The following is an 18,176-nucleotide window of genomic DNA, read 5'->3' on the forward strand; positions in this document are numbered from 1 at the left end:
AAAATATGTGAAATGAGGTAAACTTATATCAAAATTTTCAATTTTTCAAGAAACTACCGTAATGTTCGATGCTAACCGTCCTCTTTTAAAGAGAAATAAAATAAAAGGAAATAAAAAATGATAAAAATATTAAAATTTCATCATTTGTTCAAGAAAAAAAATGTGAAAAAATAGTATTTTTTTAAGAATTTCATAATTAATATATATATATACATATATATATATATATATTTGAAATAATAACTAAATTTATGTCAAAAACAACATTAGATTCAAAAAAGAATAAAAAACATTTTATATAACCAATTTATTTCACTTCATTCACCTTTTTATTCATTCAAATACGTGAATTTTATTTTTCTTACTTTCTTCGTTCTATTTTTACTTATCCTAACATTATTTTTTTCATTTTATTTCTATCTTGTTTTATCATCCCTGTTTTTTTCTCTCTCTATTTTACCTCTTATTTACAAAGGATTATTTTGTAAGGAAAAGATGAATATTATTGTAAAGATTAAAATGTTAACTAAACCACTCTGAAAAAGCAAAAGTTGATTAAACCTTTTTATTATTGCTAATTAAATTAAGAGTTAAATCATGGAACCTAAGACAATAATAATATCTCCCCCCATTCTAATATTCCTCTGTATATAAAATTCAAAATACCGGAGGGAAGGAAGAAATCAAATAAAAGCCGTATATATATTACGAATCCCTCAACTCACCTCAACCTCACTGTCCCGTAACTCACTTTCTCCATTCTCTCTCTCTCTCTCTCTCTCTCTCTCTCTCTCTCTCTCTCTCTCTCTCATCTCTTCGCTCTTTCTTTCTTCTCAGATTCGCACTCTCTTCCAAAATGAACCAAACCACCGTCACCAGCTTTGAAAAACCAATAGGCTGTTACGCTCCGTCAGTTCAAGTATCGCTCTCTTCTCTTCTCACTTTTCCGTTGTAATTATATTCATTTGATTTTTCTAACTGAATTGCCTCGATTTCGCATTGTTCGATGGAAGCATTGTTCGATCCGCTACTTTGCCTTCTTTTCTTGTGTCCTTCGTTGTGAATTTCCGTTTAGGTTTTGGCTCTAGCGTCAGCTTTTGTTTCCTCCGAATGCGTTTGTTGCGTGGATTGGTTTGGTGTTACTCGTTGTTAGGTGGCGGAATTGGCTTTTGTTGAATGCAATTTTGACCTAATGTGAGGGAAATTGAAATAAATTTATGAATAACTTGTTGTGGAAATATGTGTCTGCATGTTTTGTTTTAATTACGAATGTAAGTCGCGGTGCTGGGAATTTAGAAAATGTTAGTTTTGTTGCCCCTAGTGGTGTTTACTGGATTGCTCGTGATTTTTGTTCCTTTTTGTTGGTATTTGAGGGACTGTATGGTTCAAAGGAGGGCAGGGCATGAGAAGAGAAGTTAGAAATTCTGTTTGGTAAATAGAAGAGGAGAGATAAATCTTTTCTTGTTTGGTTTCTAAGGGAAGAAAAAAGATTTTAAAAACTAATTTATTTTGTATTCTTATAATTTTAAATTTAAAAAAATGGGTAAGATTATCTTATACATTATACTCAAAATTGTTTAAGTCCTCTCCCTTCCCCTACAAATTGGGAGAGGAGCGAAACTTAGAGGAGGAGGGATTTTGTTTTCCTCCATTTCCTTTCCCTCCTAAAAATTGAACTAAACAACAAAAGTTTATAAAAGTCTTTCTTCTCCTTTCCACTTCCCTCCAACCAAACTATATGTAAGAGAAGAAAATAAAAATTGAGCTTCTTTATTAAGCTAAAATTAACTTGTGTATTTCAACCTATTGCGAAGTTAGATGAAAGAACTCTTATAAAAGTTAAGTATATAAGTTTAATTTAATTTATGCAAAAAACTCCAATTTTCCTATTAACTTTTTTCTTGCAAGTGTTCATGGAGAATTTTATCCAAATAAGTCCGTAATATGTGTCTGAAATAGTTTATTTTGTGTTCTTAAAAAAAGCTTATGATTAAAATGGTTGGTGAACTTTTGTCTGAAAAAATATTTTTGTGTAAATATTAAGCGAAGCCAGATTTCACTTGTTACAGGTCTTGGATTTGATTTTTAAGTAGTGCTTTTTGTGTATGTATTCATGTGTATGATTAAATGTGTATTTGGCTTTGTGGAAGCTTCTGTTTCAAAATACTGTTGATGTCTACATTCATTGTCAGCTTAGGCTCTCATGCTTCAGAAGTTTAATCTATGTATTTGTTTTCTCCTGAAATGTAGGAGCTTATTGTTATTGACGATGTGCTCTCGGCCATGGTTGGCATTGAAGGACGTTATATCTTAATAAAAACAGTTCGGGGAAAGAATGATGATATTTCTTTCCTGGTTGACCCATCAACGGATTTGGCCCTGCAGGTGAGATTTACCATAATGTTTGCTACCATATTTTGAGCTGCAATTATTATACACTAGGGATGTTATACGTCCACATTTTGCTTTATTGCTATAGTTATGATAGAATATTTAGTTTGCAAACTGTAAACCAAGCCAGATTGGAAACAGAAGTGTTTTTTACGCAAATCTTTTTGGGTATTCAATATGCACAGTTTCCTAACATGTTGCTTCACACCAAGGTGAAAGGTTTATTACTCGTCTAGAATTTTTTTTCAACATTTGTAAATATTATTTTATTTGGTAGAATCTTGTTATGGAATGTGAAACATTTATCTTACTATCTTATAATTCAAATAATATAATGTGTTTTTTTAACTGAAAACTTTATTCCATGATTTTAGCAGTAGTTAAAATAAAGGATATATATATATATATATATATATATATAATATTTGCAACTATGTTTTGAAGTCTTGGTTATTGTTTAGAATTTTGGCCTGGAATTGTAAATGTGCCCCCAAAACATGGTTTTGGAACAGCAATGAAGACATGTGGGTAGCTAAAGAGGAATGTATATTGGAACTATTCTAAAATAGTGTAACTTTAGATTACGGACAATATAATGGCATCAAATGATAGACTGTGTGTAACTGTGCCTGAGACAGCTTTTATGTTGCAGGAATTGGCAAAACGGATATTCCCTCTTTGCAAGTACTTTCTGTTGATCAACCAGTTTGTGGAGTCAAGGTCTCAGTTCCAGAGTGGCCTGGTTAATCATGCCTTTTCTGCTGCACTGAGGGCACTTCTTCTCGTAGGTTTTCCTGAATAGTGAGTCAGTTGGTACAATGTGCATGAAGTGGTTGTTTGTTTCTTTATATATGTGTATTCACTTTTATAGCTTGAATCAGCCAATTACTGGGATTTATTTTTAATGCTTCTTGTATTGTGTTGTCTATTTCTGTAAGCTCCGAGTAGTTTCATCTGACATTTAGATTGAGGTGTCAATAGGATACGTTTAATCATTTATGTTTGATATTCAGTAAATGATTTAAAAAAAGGCATCCCATTTCATGAGGCTCCCACCTAGTGTGTCTGTAATAGGTTTTCCTGTAATAGGCTCCCACCTAGAGTATTTTCATCTGACATTTAGGTTTTCCTGAATAGTGAGTCAGTTGGTACAATGCGCATGAAATGGTTGTTTGTTTCTTTATATATGTGTATTCACTTTTATAGCTTGAATCAGCCAATTACTGGGATTTTTTTTAATGCTTCTTGTATTATGTTGTCTATTTCTGTAAGCTCCTAGTATTTTCATCTTACATTTAGATTGAGGTGTCAATAGGATACGTTTAATCATTTATGTTTGATATTCAGTAAATGATTTTAAAAAAGGCATCCCATTTCATGAGGCTCCCACCTAGTGTGTCTGTAATGTGTAGATGTACTGTTAGAAACCAATAATTGAAATGAGAAAGAAAAGAAAAGAAATTATTTAATAGGTTGAGAAGAACAAGACATAGGAGAGAAATCTCTCCTCCAAGGGTTTTCCCTTTTCAAAAAGCAAATGATCAATTTACAAGTGGCAATACATATGAATGAGCCCTTCTATCCTTCTTCCCTTATTTATATCTAACTAAGCCCTCTAACTAATTAATATTCTAACTATCCTAATCAACTCCCCCTTCCCTGTAGTCCTAACATGTACTCAACCTTATTCTTGCATTGGGTGAGGTTGCTTCCTAAATTTGAATCCATGACTGTCAAGTCAGGTCACCCAACAACATCCTCAACTCCTTATTGTTGAGATTCCACATTATTGGAGAAATTTTAGAGAGAATGAAAGAAAATATTATTGATTATATTTTGTCATGAAATACAAGGAGAGAGCAACTATATATGATATACTTGCAGAAGAGTGTAAGACAAGATACACAAACCTAGCTTACATGATAAGCTAACTAACTAAAAACAAACTAAGTGAAAGTGAAAGTGACAGGTGTCACTTTCAGTTATAAGAGAAACAATTACAGGGAAAAAGAAAAATACATTAATACAAAAAAGAAGAGTAAAAACCTATACTCTAATAGCCCCTGCAAGCTCAACAGTGTTGAATTTGAATGAATCCACCACTCTAAGCTTGGATTTGAGAAGCTGTAACTGATAGGGAGAAAGCTTTAGTGAGAACATTTGCTTATTGATCTATAGCTGGGACATGAATCACTTGAAGTTGTTTACTTAGGACCTTCTCATGAACAAAAAATAAGGCCCAATTCCATAATTACAAATTAAATGTAAAGATAAGACAAGGAGAAGAAAATAAAGGAGAATCAAATCAAATTTGAATAATCTGATATTGATCCTATCACTTGAATATGAACAATTTCTTATTATTTTGAATTTTATGGGTACAATCAAATAAATAGACACGTAATAGAATCAATCCCTATAGTTTTGGATTAAGATAAACCATAAATCAGGAGGAGATAAACTAATATATCTAAACTATATCTTATAAGAATAATATCATAGAATATGTTAACACTATCTAACTAAATCTCCTATAATTAAAGATAATAAAATCAAATCAGAGTAAGCTTGATTTTGATCTTACTTATCCAAATTTACAATTAAATAAAAGTGTATTCAGTTGTCAACATTAAATAAAAGTGTATTCAACTGTCAACATTCTCCTTCAAGTTGTTGCATAGATGTCTAACATGTCCAACTTGTTGACAAAAAATTCAAAATTAGGTCTAAACAGCCCTTTTGTAAGAATGCTTCACTTGTTGTGAAAAAGGAACAAATGGCATGCAAATTTGGCTTGCATCCACCTTCTCTTTTATAAAATGTCTGTCAATTTCTACATGCTTGGTTCGATCACGTTGAACTGGATTTTGAGAAATACTAATTGTAGCCTTGTTGTCACACAATACAACTTAATGGGTAGAGTTAGAGGAAGTTGCAACTCTTTTAGAATTCTTTTAAGCCATTACAAACCCCTTGTGCCATTGCCCTATATACAACCTCTGCCCTACTTCTAGCCACAACATTTTGTTTTTTGCTTCTCTAAGTAACCAAATTTCCCCAAACAAATGTACAATAGCCAAATGTTGACTTTCGATCCATAATGGATCTTGCCCAGTCTGCATCAGTGAAGACTTCTATTCCTTGTTGCCTAGTTTTCTTTTAAAAATGGCTCTCTTCCTAGATCACTTTTTAAATACCTCAAGATCATATAAACTGCCTCAAGGTGTTCTTAATGTAGTGAGTGCATGAATTGGCTCACTAAACTTATTGCAAAGGCTATGTTTAGTTTGGTATGAGATAGATAAATCAATGTTCCCACTAATCTTTGGTATTGAGCTGTATCTACTAGATCACCTTTCTATTCACTTCCAAGTTCTATATTAGGATCTATAGGAGTTTTAGCTGGCTTGCAACCCATCATGCCATTTTCTTTAAGAAGATCTAGATTATGCTTTCTATGTGACACTACATTTCCTTTTTTTGATCGTGCTACCTTTATCACCAAAAAAATATCTTAAGGATCCAAGGTCTTTAATCTCAAACCTAAGAGCAAGAGAAGCTTTCAACTTATTTATTTCATTAAAATCATCTATAGTAATAACAATGTCATCCACATAAACAATGAAAACAACCATTTTTCCTACAGATGAATGTTTTATATTGTATGATTACTTTGGCATTGAACAAATCTTTGCTTCTTAACAAACTGGGCAAATTTCACAAACCAAGCTTTAGGTGACTGTTTCAATCCATAGATACTTTTGAAGCCTGCATACTTTATGATTAAAATGTGATTCAAAACTTGGAGACACATTCATATATACTTCTTCCTCTAAATCCCCATTTAAAAAGGCATTCTTTATATCTAGTTGTTGCAATGACCAATCTAAATTGCTACTAATGACAAAAGAACTTTGATGGTGTTTAACTGCAATGGGAAGGTTTCTGAGTAATCAACACCCCAAGTCTTAGTTAAAGCCTTTAGCAACTAACTTGGCTTTGTATCTCTCAATAGATCCATCTGCCTTATACTAGATGGTAAATATCCAATTACACTCGACAATTGTCTTTCCTCTAGGCAAGTCCACTATTTTCCAAGTATGATTCTTCTCTAGGCTTTCATCTCCTCCAAGACAGCTTCCTTCCACTCAGGAATCCTCAAAGCAACATGTATATCTTTTGGAATTTATGTTTTTGTCAGTTGTGAAGTAAAAGCTCGAAACAAGGGGGATAAGTTTTCATAAGAAAAAAAATTTGAGATAGGATGATTTGTACACTATCTAATGCCCTTTCTAACAACAATAGGAAGGTTAGAATCATCAAGGACAAATTCAACTATAGTTTGAACAGGTTGGATAGAATTAGAAAAATTGTTAGTTTGTTACTTGATGGTTCATTGGATTCATGGTAGTCTAATATTTTTATGACCTACACAAGGATTATATGAGGAGAACAAGTTTGAACAATTTGTCATGTGGTCAATAGCTTCAGAATCAATGATTCATGAAGCTTTAGAATTTTGTCTAGTGCTAACAAGGACATCAGAAAAGCAAATACCTTTTTGGGATGGAGAAGAGGATGGCTTAATTGACATTTTAGATGAAAAGTTGTTGTACAAGTGCTCCAATTGCCCCTTAGTGAAAAGAAGTGACTCGGAGTCACCATCTTGCCTCATGTTTTCTCCATTTGAGGGTACAATAATGATGATGCAACTTCAACGCATCTAGACTTTGCGGAAATCATGTTAGGCAAACACATGATCAAAGTTGAAGCTTTGATACCATATAATTTTGAGAAGAAAAAGATCTTTATTTTCTTACGTTGATCATAATTACATGAGGGGATTATATAGATAGAGTTGATTAGAATAAATCCTAATCACACTGATTACAAAATAAATGTTAAGATAAGATAAGGAGAAGCAAATAAAGGAGAATCAAATCAGATTTGAATAATCTGATATTGATTCCATCTAACTAAATCTCCTATAATAAGAGAGAATAAAATCAAATCAGAGTAAGCATGATGTTGATCTTAACTACCCAAATTTACAATTAAATAAAAGTATATTCAAATGTCAACACTTACAAGGCTTGCGAAGTCCTTAGCCTACTAATTGGTTTTGTGGAGTTGAAGAAACATATGCAGATGGTGTAGCAGGCCTATGGCAGAAGCCATGGTGGATAATGTATCTGTTTACATAGGGAGCATATTTAGTAAGAGGAAGGTTTCTTATGTGAGAGTGAGTGAGAGGAAGGTTTATTTTTAATCCAATGGCTGAAATGTGTCTCTCTCATTCTCACATAAGAAATGTTCCTCTCACTGGATATGTTTCCTTTATATTTATGTAAATAAATAAACAACAAAAATAAATTTAAAACAGAGTTTGAAGATGCATAACTTTGATTTTGGGTGTTTGGCATTTTCTTATAAGTGAAAAAGAATTGGGAATGACATTATAGGTTTAATAAGGAAAATAGAGACTACAGAATAGAGAACATAATTATGAAATTCTATAAAACACAACTAAATTCCAAAATTTGAAAAAAAAAACAGAGCACAAAAACATTGATCAGATGAAAAACAAGAACAGTCACATAGGGAATAAGAGAGAATCAGAGAAAACAAGAGAGAAAAATAGATGAGAGGGACATCTAATGAAATGAACAACAAATGGAAAACAAACGCAGAAAAAGAAAGAAATGAAAGGAAAAAGAAAAATAAAACAGAAATTTTTTTTTGTTAAGGGTTGCTGGATTTGTTACCTGGAAAAGCTTGACGGAGCTCAGGCCACCATGACTTAGATCTCTTGTGAGGGTATTGGCCTGGTAAGGCTTGCTGAAGTTGTTTTAGGATGTTCACAAGAGAGAAGACAAGAGAAATCTTCCCTTTTTTGTTGATGCACCCTTAAAAGAGTTTCTTAAATATAGAAAAAAAGCTTGGGGAGAAGTTTTGCCACAAAGCCATGGCCATGGAAATTATGGACAGAAGACAAATGGTGGATGGCTCCAAAAATACCACGTTATACCTTAATGGCAACGCTATGATGGTTATTTGATAATGTTGACTAGAGCCTATCCTAGATCTCTTATCAGGCAACCTGTATTTGTCTATGTTCTAGATGTCTATTTTTAGGCGTGGAGGGGTGTTGTTATAGGGCCATTTCCATTTTTCATGCTCCAGATATTTAGTCCTAGGTGTGTTGAGATTCACATCGTTTAGAGATATGATCAGTCTAATCCTTATAAGGTTTGGGCCATAGAAGTCAATAGTGGCCAAAGTAGTTGCGATAGTGGGGAGCATAGTGGCTTCGTGCCACTACATGAACCTTAGAGCAGAGTAGTTTTGTGTAGTGATTGGAGTAGGTACAATCATGGCGGAGTGGAGTGGCGAAAATTGCGGTCTGTTGCGGCAGTTTAAAAATAAACCAAAAATACCTCATTAAATGAGGGTATTTTTGCCTTTTCTTCAGATTCTCCCTCTACGTAGTTTGCCCTAAAGCCTGTAAGTCTCTTCTCCTTTTCTATTGAGTGATGAACTGCCTTAACCCCGTTGTAACTCTATTCTCCCTCACTTGCTCAAACAATTTGCTTCATCTTTTACAACAACTCTCTCTGTTGACATTTCTGTGATTTGCTTCATCTTCTCCGATGACTTTCTCTTTGTTTGTTGGTATTTTTTTTTCTCTATACTTATTTTTTTTTTCTTCCCTTTCTTCTCTCCAACATTCCCATGATTTTCTTCTTTTTCTTTCATTTTCTTTCCTATTTGCTTCCTTTTTCTGTTCCTTTTCTTTCTCTTTTTTCTTTCATTTTTCGTTTTTTACACTAGGAGACAAACACAAGTGAAGAAGGCAACAACAATTGCATCTACGTCTAGGAAAGAAAAAGGAAAAAAAAAATGATGGAAGTAGTGGAAGGAGAGGATTTAGATGAAGATGAAGTAGAGTAAGAATATAATTCTAATACTAGTGGGAGTTTTTTATTTTGACTTTAATATTGACGAGGAAGAAGACTGAACTTTAATTTTTTTTTTAGTTACTTAAAGCTTTAGCACTTTGTTTCTTAACATTTTATGTTATGTTTTGTTTGATTAGAATGAACTTTTATTATTAAAAATGATTAATGCATGAATTTAGAGTTATTTATTTTTGTTTTTTAGCTTGTACATATATATATATATATAATATTTTAAAGTGGTCATCCTGCTATCTGCAATCTTGCTATCCCACTCTTGGGATTGGCCGCTCCGTTCCACTATCTGGTATTGACTACTATGGTTTGGGCAGTTCTCACTTTAGAAGTCCTAATCCCAAATTCTAAGACTTACTATTGAGCCAAGGCATGCCCTCCTGATAGAGGGTGTCAAAATAACCAAAATGAATGTCCGAGTTGCTCTTGACCAAAAGTATTGTGAATTAGTGCCTGTTCCTCAAAACAAAACAAAAAAAGAAAGTAGCATGATGAGATAGGTTAGCAGGCAAAAAGGCAATGGACAAAAAAAAGGGACTGAGGGGAGGGGGTGTTGAGTAGATCAGCAACCATATGGCAGTTAATGATTATTGCCTACCATAAATTATTTTGTTCGGAAGCTATCAAACCTGGCCATAAAATTCTATTGTAAAACTGTTAAGTGTTGTTGTGTCCGGTGGGCTAACTGGTCTAGCTAAAAGTAAACCTTCAAGTGATAGTTTTTAGGTAAATCATGTTGAATACCATGCCACTCTGTACATTCTTGTGCCTTTTGTGTCAGAATTTAATGCCTGAGCTCTGTAATGACCTAACATCCAAATGACTAGAATGAGCAAGCTAAATTGATTGTACTATGCAATTGATGTTCACCTCTGTTGCAGTTGTGCACAGATCATATTGCTTTGATTTAAATACATTATTTGAATAAGAACCTACATTTACCATCATGGGGTTATCTTTACCAGGATTACCAGGCTATGGTGGCACAGCTTGAACACCAATTTCGTCTTGGGAGACTTTCCCTCCAGGGATTGTGGTTCTACTGTCAGGTATGGATTTGTGTTGACTTTTTAGTTAAATATAAATGTTTGCCCAATGCTTTCTAATGGTGCTTTCGATGATATTTTTCAGCCCATGATGAGGTCAATGCAGGCACTGTCCACTGTCATACAGAAGGCTTCAGTCAACAATTTTTCTGGTTCTGCTGTTCTTAACTTACTGCAGAGCCAGGTAATGAAATTCCCTTGCAGTTGCTACCATTTTTTGTATATGTCAGCAGTTAATTCTCTCCACTATGGCTTCTGTTGTATCTAGGCAAAAGCTATGGCCGGAGATAATGCTGTCAGGTTGTTGCTTGAGAAAATGACACAATGTGCAAGCAGTGCTTATATGAGCATATTAGAAAGGTGGCTCCTTGCTCTTCATCCTTGACTAGCAATATTGGTTGTTTTCTGGAAGAGATTTGGGTGGGTGAAGGTTAAGTAATTACTATTTATTCTCCTCTTTTTTTGGGTAATCTTCCAAATTTAGAGGAATCTTTTGGCTAGGAGGGGAGGATCACTTGATAACCCTTCTTTTTCTTTTTCTCCTTCCATAAAACCCTCTGAAAGGATCCCTCCTTTCTCTTCACATTCCTTCCCTCCGGACATAGTCTTGATGGTCACACAAAGCCTTAGCCATGTTCAATTATTCAATCTATTTCCGACCCCCTTGCTTGGTCATATGACCTATTGTGTAAAAATTAAAGAATAGTTAATCAAGAAACCTTGACCTGATAATAAATATATAGAGAAAACATGGTCAACTTAATTGTCATTGCCTGTTGGGTTCAGATCATACCTCTGGTGACTATGGGGACATAGTATCCAAGCTTCCTTTTCAAACGCCTTTTGATCTATTTGTCTCGACTAATCATAGAACTAGCTTGGTAGCTGCCAATGTTATCAAATGGCCGTTATGGCGGCGGCAGCCGTGATCCGTTATGGCCGTTTGGGGTATGTATCGCAGGGATCCGCCATTTTCAAAATGGCGGCTGTTACGACGGCAACAACATGGCGGACCAAGGCGTTTGTGGTGGACATGGCGCCGTTTTGGGCTTTTTTTTCTTCATTTTTCCATTTGGGCCCAAGTTTCCGGGTTGGGCGACCTGTGACCCAGTAACTTAATGCTGCAAAATCGGGTTGCCGTAGAAACCCTAATGCACATTCCCTCTCCTCCGTGCAACACGCCCTCTCCTCCGACGCGGCTGCCACCATCGCCTCTGACGCGGCCACCACCATTGCCTTTGGAGCGACTTTCTTCTTCCTCCACACGCGAAGGTTCCTCCTCCACGTGCGCCTGGTTCCTCCTTCGCGCGACAGCTGCTCCAACGCGACCGCTGCTCCTCCGTGCATGACCACTCCTTCTCCCTCTGCACATCTCCTTCTTTGAGTTCAGCCGTCGCTGTTGCCATCGCATCCGACCCGACCACCATTGTGTTTTGCAATTTTTTAACATTGTTGCTTTGTTTTGATGGGTATTTAATCCTTTTGTTGGTTAGGAATTTATGTTATGATGACTATCACTAGATTATGAATGCCATGAATTTTAGATTGTTATATTGTTGGTTTTAATGTGTTTGTTATTTTTCTGTTTTTGCATCATATTATATATATATATATATATATATATATATATATATATATATATTTTGTCCGCCATGATGTCCGCCACAGAAACCTTTTAGTTAGAAAATATTGATTGAGTAACAGATTCTTAACAGCTAACCAACTAACTACAACAATAGCAATATTTACATATACAAGTAGAAAGAAGAAAGAAATAAAGTATAGAAGTCTATACTGTAATATTAGCACACCAAATGTGGACTCAAGCCCAAGTTTGAGGCCCTCGATTTTGAGGGTTTATTCTACAAGAAATAAGAAAAGGAGTGTTGAGGTGGCGGAGAGAGAGAGAGAGTAATAGCTTTTGGGCTGTAAAGGGAATTTTGTTATAGGGGGTCCAGAGGGGGAAACAAAAAGACAATTTTGGAGGTTGAAGTTGGTTATCGACAGAGAGCAATTGTGACTCTGAAGGAGCTTTGCTATGGGCAATGGGGATCACTATTCCTCTGTATTCTCCTTTTTGCTTCATAATACACAAATTTCTTGGTAGTGATTGCTATTCACTACTATTTTTCCTTAATTCTATTTGTCGTTTCTAACACTTTTATTGATGATTGTACTCAATTCACTTGGGTTTTCTTACTTAAATAAGCAAAAAATCTGAAGTAAGCAATATCTTTCAAATTTCTTTCTCAATGATTAAAACTCAATTTGGTGTTTCCATAGAGAAACTTAGACCAGAAAATGGGAATGAGTATTTTAATCAAGTCATTACTCCTTTTTGCCCAAGGGAGAATAATAGGCACCTCAACAAAATGTAATTGTAGAGAAAAAATAGGCACCTCTTAGACCAAAACTCAACACTATTGTTTGGAAAAAATGTTCCAAAAGTTTTTGGGGGAGGCTATTCTCACAAAAATACATTTGACTAATTGAATCCTATGGATTTACTTTCCGCTTTCTATTCTAACACGTCCACCTTTAGTAAACTTCCACCAAAGATCTTTGGGAGTGTCTCTTTTGTTGGATATTCCTGTATTCAAAAAGCGTATGTGTTACCATCCACCATCTAAGAAAGGCTTTGTGCCTTATGATGTCACCTTTAGTTGAAAGAGAGGATATTATTAATTTGTATTGCACTAATTACATTCTTCTCTTACCCTATTATGGAAATATATTTGTTCCTAAAACAGGTAACTTTGAAAATAAACAAATATAAAAAAAATAAGAAAAGATTATATCAAATCTCTTAATATATTTTTATTTACAACACCTTTCATGAGGAACAAATTATTTCTCTCAACCTTATCTTCAGAGGGAGTGGGAAGATAAGGAGATATTTTCTAAAACACTTGTCTTCCTCGCTCAAGTTAGATTCTTGACATATTGATAAAGAGGTCATCAATTCTAGTCGAATCTAATAAAGATGTTCAAACCAGACTTGAAAATGATACAAGGTTCAGGAAAAATTTGGTTTACACAAGAAGATCAAAGAACATTCCTTAATTAACACATGCCCAAGAGGCCAATTCAACTCCTTCAGATCAGGTAACAATTTCTGATTTTCCAATTTTACATAATAATATTTTAGCTTCCCTAAGTGAAACAAAAATCCCAAACCTTGATGATGACCTATTTGTTCCAATTGCTTTTAGAAAATGAACCAGAAAATGTGCCCAAAAGCCACTCTATTAGAATAGAATAAATAAATGTATTCTTTTATGCTTTCATTAGTTGTCTAGGTACAGTCTCCTTCTATGAGACCTGCTGCACTGTATCTTTCTTCCCTTTATTGTTAGGAGTTAGTTACATATTCTGTTATATGTTAGTTCGATCTGATGCCTATATATACTATAATACTTGGCTCATTGCACTTCATACTCAGAATGCAAATATACTTTACATGCAAAATTCTTCTCTCTCTCTCTCTCTCTAACCTAGAATTCTTTTATGGGATCAAGAGCTAGTTGATCCATAACCATTACTTAAATCATTGGAACCAATTTCTACCCACCCTCCCTCTCGTGTGACTACTACCTTCTCTCTCTCAAAGAGGAGCCTGTACTACAAGACTAATGAAAGCATAAAAGAATACATTTATTGGTTCTATTCTAATAAACACTCAAACCTCAAGGCATATGACTGTATTATTAGTGTATGTGGATGATATTATCGTTATCGGTGATGATTGGAAGGAACAACAAGTATTGAGTCAACATCTAGCCAAGGAGTTTGAGATGAAAAAATCTTGGGAGGCTGAAATATTTTTTTGGTAATTGAAGTGTCCCAATCGAAGAAAGGCATTTTCATATGTCAACAAAAATGTCACAAATTTGCTAAAGGAGATAGGTAATGCAACTTGTAAACCTGTAGGTACTCCCATTGATTCAAACCTTAAATGGGGTAAAGCAGATGATCATGCAGTAGTGGATAAGGAGATGTATCAGTGTTTGGTTGGAAAACTAATCTATTTTTCTAACACAAGGCCAGGTATTGCATTTGTTGTAAGTTTGGTTAGTCAATTCATGCACTCTCCAAAGGAAGTTCACTTACAGGCCACTCATAGAGTTTTGCAGTATCTTAAATGGGGTAAAGTAGATGACCATGCAGTAGTGGATAAGGAGATGTATCAGTTTTTGGTAAGAAAACTAATATATTTTTCTCACACAAGGGTAGGTATTGCATTTGTTGCAAGTTTGGTTAGTTCATTTATGCACTCTCCAAAGGAAGTTCACTTACAGGCCACTCAGAATTTTGCAGTATCTTAAAGGAATCCCAGAGAAAGGAATCTTATTTAAAGGAAACGGGAATGCATTTCTTGAGGCTGATTATGCAGGTTCAGTGACCAATAGAAGATCCACTACTGGATATTGTACCTTTTTTGGAGGAAATTTAGTAAATTGGAGGAGTAAGAAACAAATGTAGTTACACGATCTAGTGCTGAAGTTGAATTTCATGCTATGGCACAAGGTATTTGTGAGCTACTTCGGTTGAAAATTATTTTAGATGGCTTGAAGATCAAAAGGGATGGACCAATGAAACTCTTCTGTGATAGAACAAAACATGTGAATTTGACAGACATTTTATCCGGGAAAAACTTGATTATGGCTTGATTTGTACTCCATGTGTCTCTTCACAAAATCAACTTGCAGATATTCTTACCAAAGGGTTATGCAGTTCAGATTTTGAAAGACTTGTATGCAAGCTGGGAATGAAAAATATTTATCTACCAGCTTGAGGGAAAGTGTTAGAAATAGGAGGATTTTAGGAGATGATAACTTTAATGTTTATTTTTCCAAGTTGCCTAGATACTTGGTATAGCTAGGTTCGGTGCATCATAGGAAATAGTGGTGAATTGTTTTGGCACTAATTATCTTTGTAATTCTCTTTCATAGAAATAAACTCATTCTGCTGGGTGGTATGATTAGTTAAGCATATTCAGAAAATGAGATCTTTGTTTCTTTCTTTCAAAACTAATTTATGTTATGAATGTGATGTATCTTTTTCTTTATTCTATTTTGGTTGATAAATGTACATTGGTTGGCAAGGATGCTTAACGGCCTTTGGTGTGCAATAACAATTACCATTGCCTTGTGTGCCCTTGTTATTAAGCTGTAGTTGACTTGGTTTAGCATTTCACTTTCTTGTTCATTTGGGAATTGAACTATTCTGAAGATGGGTTTACGAAGGTGTAATAGATGATCCTTATGGTGAATTTTTCATCGCAGAGGACAAATCTCTTCAAAAGGTAGATCAAAATCTATTATTGCTTAAAACAACCCATAATATCAAAACTTGTTTTTTCATATGGTCTCAACTTAAAATTCTCTATAGGAGAGTCTCACTCAAGATTATGAAGCTAAGTATTGGCGACAACGTTACAGCCTCAAAGATGGAATTCCTAGTTTCCTTGCAAATATTGCTGGGACAATTTTGACAACAGGAAAATATCTAAATGTCATGAGAGAATGTGGGCACAATGTTCAGGTTTGTCACTGTTATGTTTGTTTTGCATGTAGAATAAGTTTTTGTTTTCCTCAACCCTTATCTTGGAGTTTACTTATAAAATATTTTATTGATTTAAAAGTGATTGCTTCACTAAATGTAATTACCTTGTTACTTTAGGTCCCTCCATCAGAAAATTCAAAATTAATGAATTTTGGCTCAAATCATCATTATCTTGAGTGTATTAAGGCTGCTTATAACTTTGCAAGTGGTGAACTCTTGAATCTCATCAAGGAAAAGGTGAGTTTGAATATAAATAAAGCAATATTGGAGCATAGTTTTACACTTTACTTATATGTACAGCAGTAGTGTAGGACCTTACATTTTTCCATTTTATGATTTTCTGTTGTATTCCTCGGCAGTTAGTCCTGTTAGTCACATTTATTATTTTCTGTTATAGGCCCAATAGCTGTTATAGCTCAACAGCTTGTTAGAAGCTGTTGTCTCTATATAAACTACTTGTCCTCTCTATTCAGTGGGTTGAATACATATTTTACATTTCAGAAATACTCTCAACTTCTCTCTATATCTCTATTATGGTATCATAGAGCTCATCGATCCTTCCTTTCTTTCTTGATTCTCTCAATAAGCAATGAGTTTCTCAGCTTACATTATAATACTTTTGCAATAGTTATTGTTAAGATCCAAGTTCTGATGGTAAATTATGTTTTATGTTTAGTATGATCTAACAGGAAGGCTGCGTTCTATAAAACACTACCTTCTTCTTGATCAGGTATGATAATGACCATCTTTGTTAATTTTGGGGACACTAATTAACTATGCTAGCAAAACAACTTTGGATGGTATTTTTTTAAAAAAAAATTATTTTCAGTTGATAGATTTTCACTAATAATTACAAAAAAGGTCACAACTGGACTATTTGGACTTTGAAGGCATAAGTTTTGAATGCAACATAATAACAATAAACACAGTTCTAAATGCAGATATAGTGTTCGTTGCTACTAATTGAGTTTTCTGAACAATTTATTCTAACTGATTTTTTTTAATTACTGTTGAATTTTGCATCTTTCATGTATGATCACGATTCATGAAATTTGGTAAGTAGATGCATTGAAACTTTTGATGGGGATGCCATTATGATTCAATAATTTTTGTTGGCTAGAAGATAAGGGAGAGGACTATAAGATGGAAAAGGATGATTGTGGGAAACCAGGAACAAACTAAGCTGGGATAAAGAAGAATTAAACAATTATTTTTTGGCTATTCACAGTACCTAAAGTTGCCAGATTGAATATCACATTCATAGGGCTCTATGAAAAAATTGAAATTAACCTTATAATTATGTTATTGATAATTACTGTAGGCACTGTCAATTATAAATAGACGTTTCTTGTGACTAACAAGTCAATTATAGTTACTACATTGCCCACTGATCTTGAGAGTTGAGACCATTTCTTGCGTGAGCTCAGTGATAGACCAAGTTCTGAATTAGGAAGTTATTACACAATTATTTTTATGTTAATTTTGAATAAGGAAGTTACATGTTATGATGTAACTGTTATAATGATATATAGTTTATTTGACAGGCTTTTAGAAAGAAAATAAGGTTTCAGATTGTTATCTAAACTCCAAAATCACTAAAATAAAATCAGGTTCTTTTCTTTGGCTGTGTTGTGAATGAAATAAGCCTCTTGAAAACCTTGGTCCTCACTAGGGATTCATATCTATTGACAATTTTTTTGTTTCTAAGGAAGATCTTTGATCCTTCCACCTTTTCTTTTTTCCTTCCTAATTGAATTTAATCTTTTCCTTTTTTACCTAAAGATTACAAGAGAGAAATAAAATGCCATTTATGGACTTATGGGGTATGGACTGTCTTCTTGGTTGTTATATTCTTTTGGAGCATAGTAGACATTTATGTCTGTGGGTATGTAAAAAGGTTGGTATGATATATGCTACATGTAGTAAAATTCTTAATTTTTGATTCTTTAAAGATCTGGTAATGTTCAGGAAGATGGAAATGAGGTTGTAATGAGGTGGATTCAAAAATGAGGTACAAATCACTAGCATTACTATTAGATAATTCTTCAGATCTTCACTAACAATTGTAATTTAAAATGTAAAATTCATAACCATGTACCGATTGGTCTTTTTGAGAGCCGTATGAGATAGTATTCTGTTACACAGTAGGGATTTAGTAGCATGTGGCAGGAGAGAGAATATACATTCAGGCAGATTGTGTAGT

The 18,176-nt window shown here is 34.1% G+C and overlaps 1 protein-coding gene across 2 annotated transcripts in view; it reads left to right on the plus strand.

Annotated features, from left to right (window-relative positions):
* Positions 1-727: 727 nt before the first annotated feature.
* LOC109814590 (Spc97 / Spc98 family of spindle pole body (SBP) component) overlaps positions 728-18,176 on the plus strand; it is a 33,797-nt gene continuing 16,348 nt past the window's right edge. Inside the window, exons 1-10 of one of the 2 annotated variants that reach the window (XM_020379050.3) lie at positions 728-919; positions 2,251-2,385; positions 3,044-3,175; positions 10,328-10,411; positions 10,494-10,592; positions 10,677-10,768; positions 15,641-15,713; positions 15,800-15,952; positions 16,091-16,210; positions 16,650-16,703. In XM_020379050.3, coding sequence (XP_020234639.1) covers positions 857-919; positions 2,251-2,385; positions 3,044-3,175; positions 10,328-10,411; positions 10,494-10,592; positions 10,677-10,768; positions 15,641-15,713; positions 15,800-15,952; positions 16,091-16,210; positions 16,650-16,703 — 1,005 coding nt within the window. In that variant the 5' untranslated portion in view covers positions 728-856. Of the gene's footprint in view, positions 920-2,250; positions 2,386-3,043; positions 3,193-10,327; positions 10,412-10,493; positions 10,593-10,676; positions 10,769-15,640; positions 15,714-15,799; positions 15,953-16,090; positions 16,211-16,649; positions 16,704-18,176 lie in introns of those variants that run through there. The other variant, XM_029274610.2, reaches the window with a different exon arrangement.

Source organism: Cajanus cajan, chromosome 3 (assembly GCF_000230855.2).
Source record: "Cajanus cajan strain Asha chromosome 3, NIPB_CcT2T_4, whole genome shotgun sequence".
NCBI lineage: Eukaryota > Viridiplantae > Streptophyta > Magnoliopsida > Fabales > Fabaceae > Cajanus > Cajanus cajan.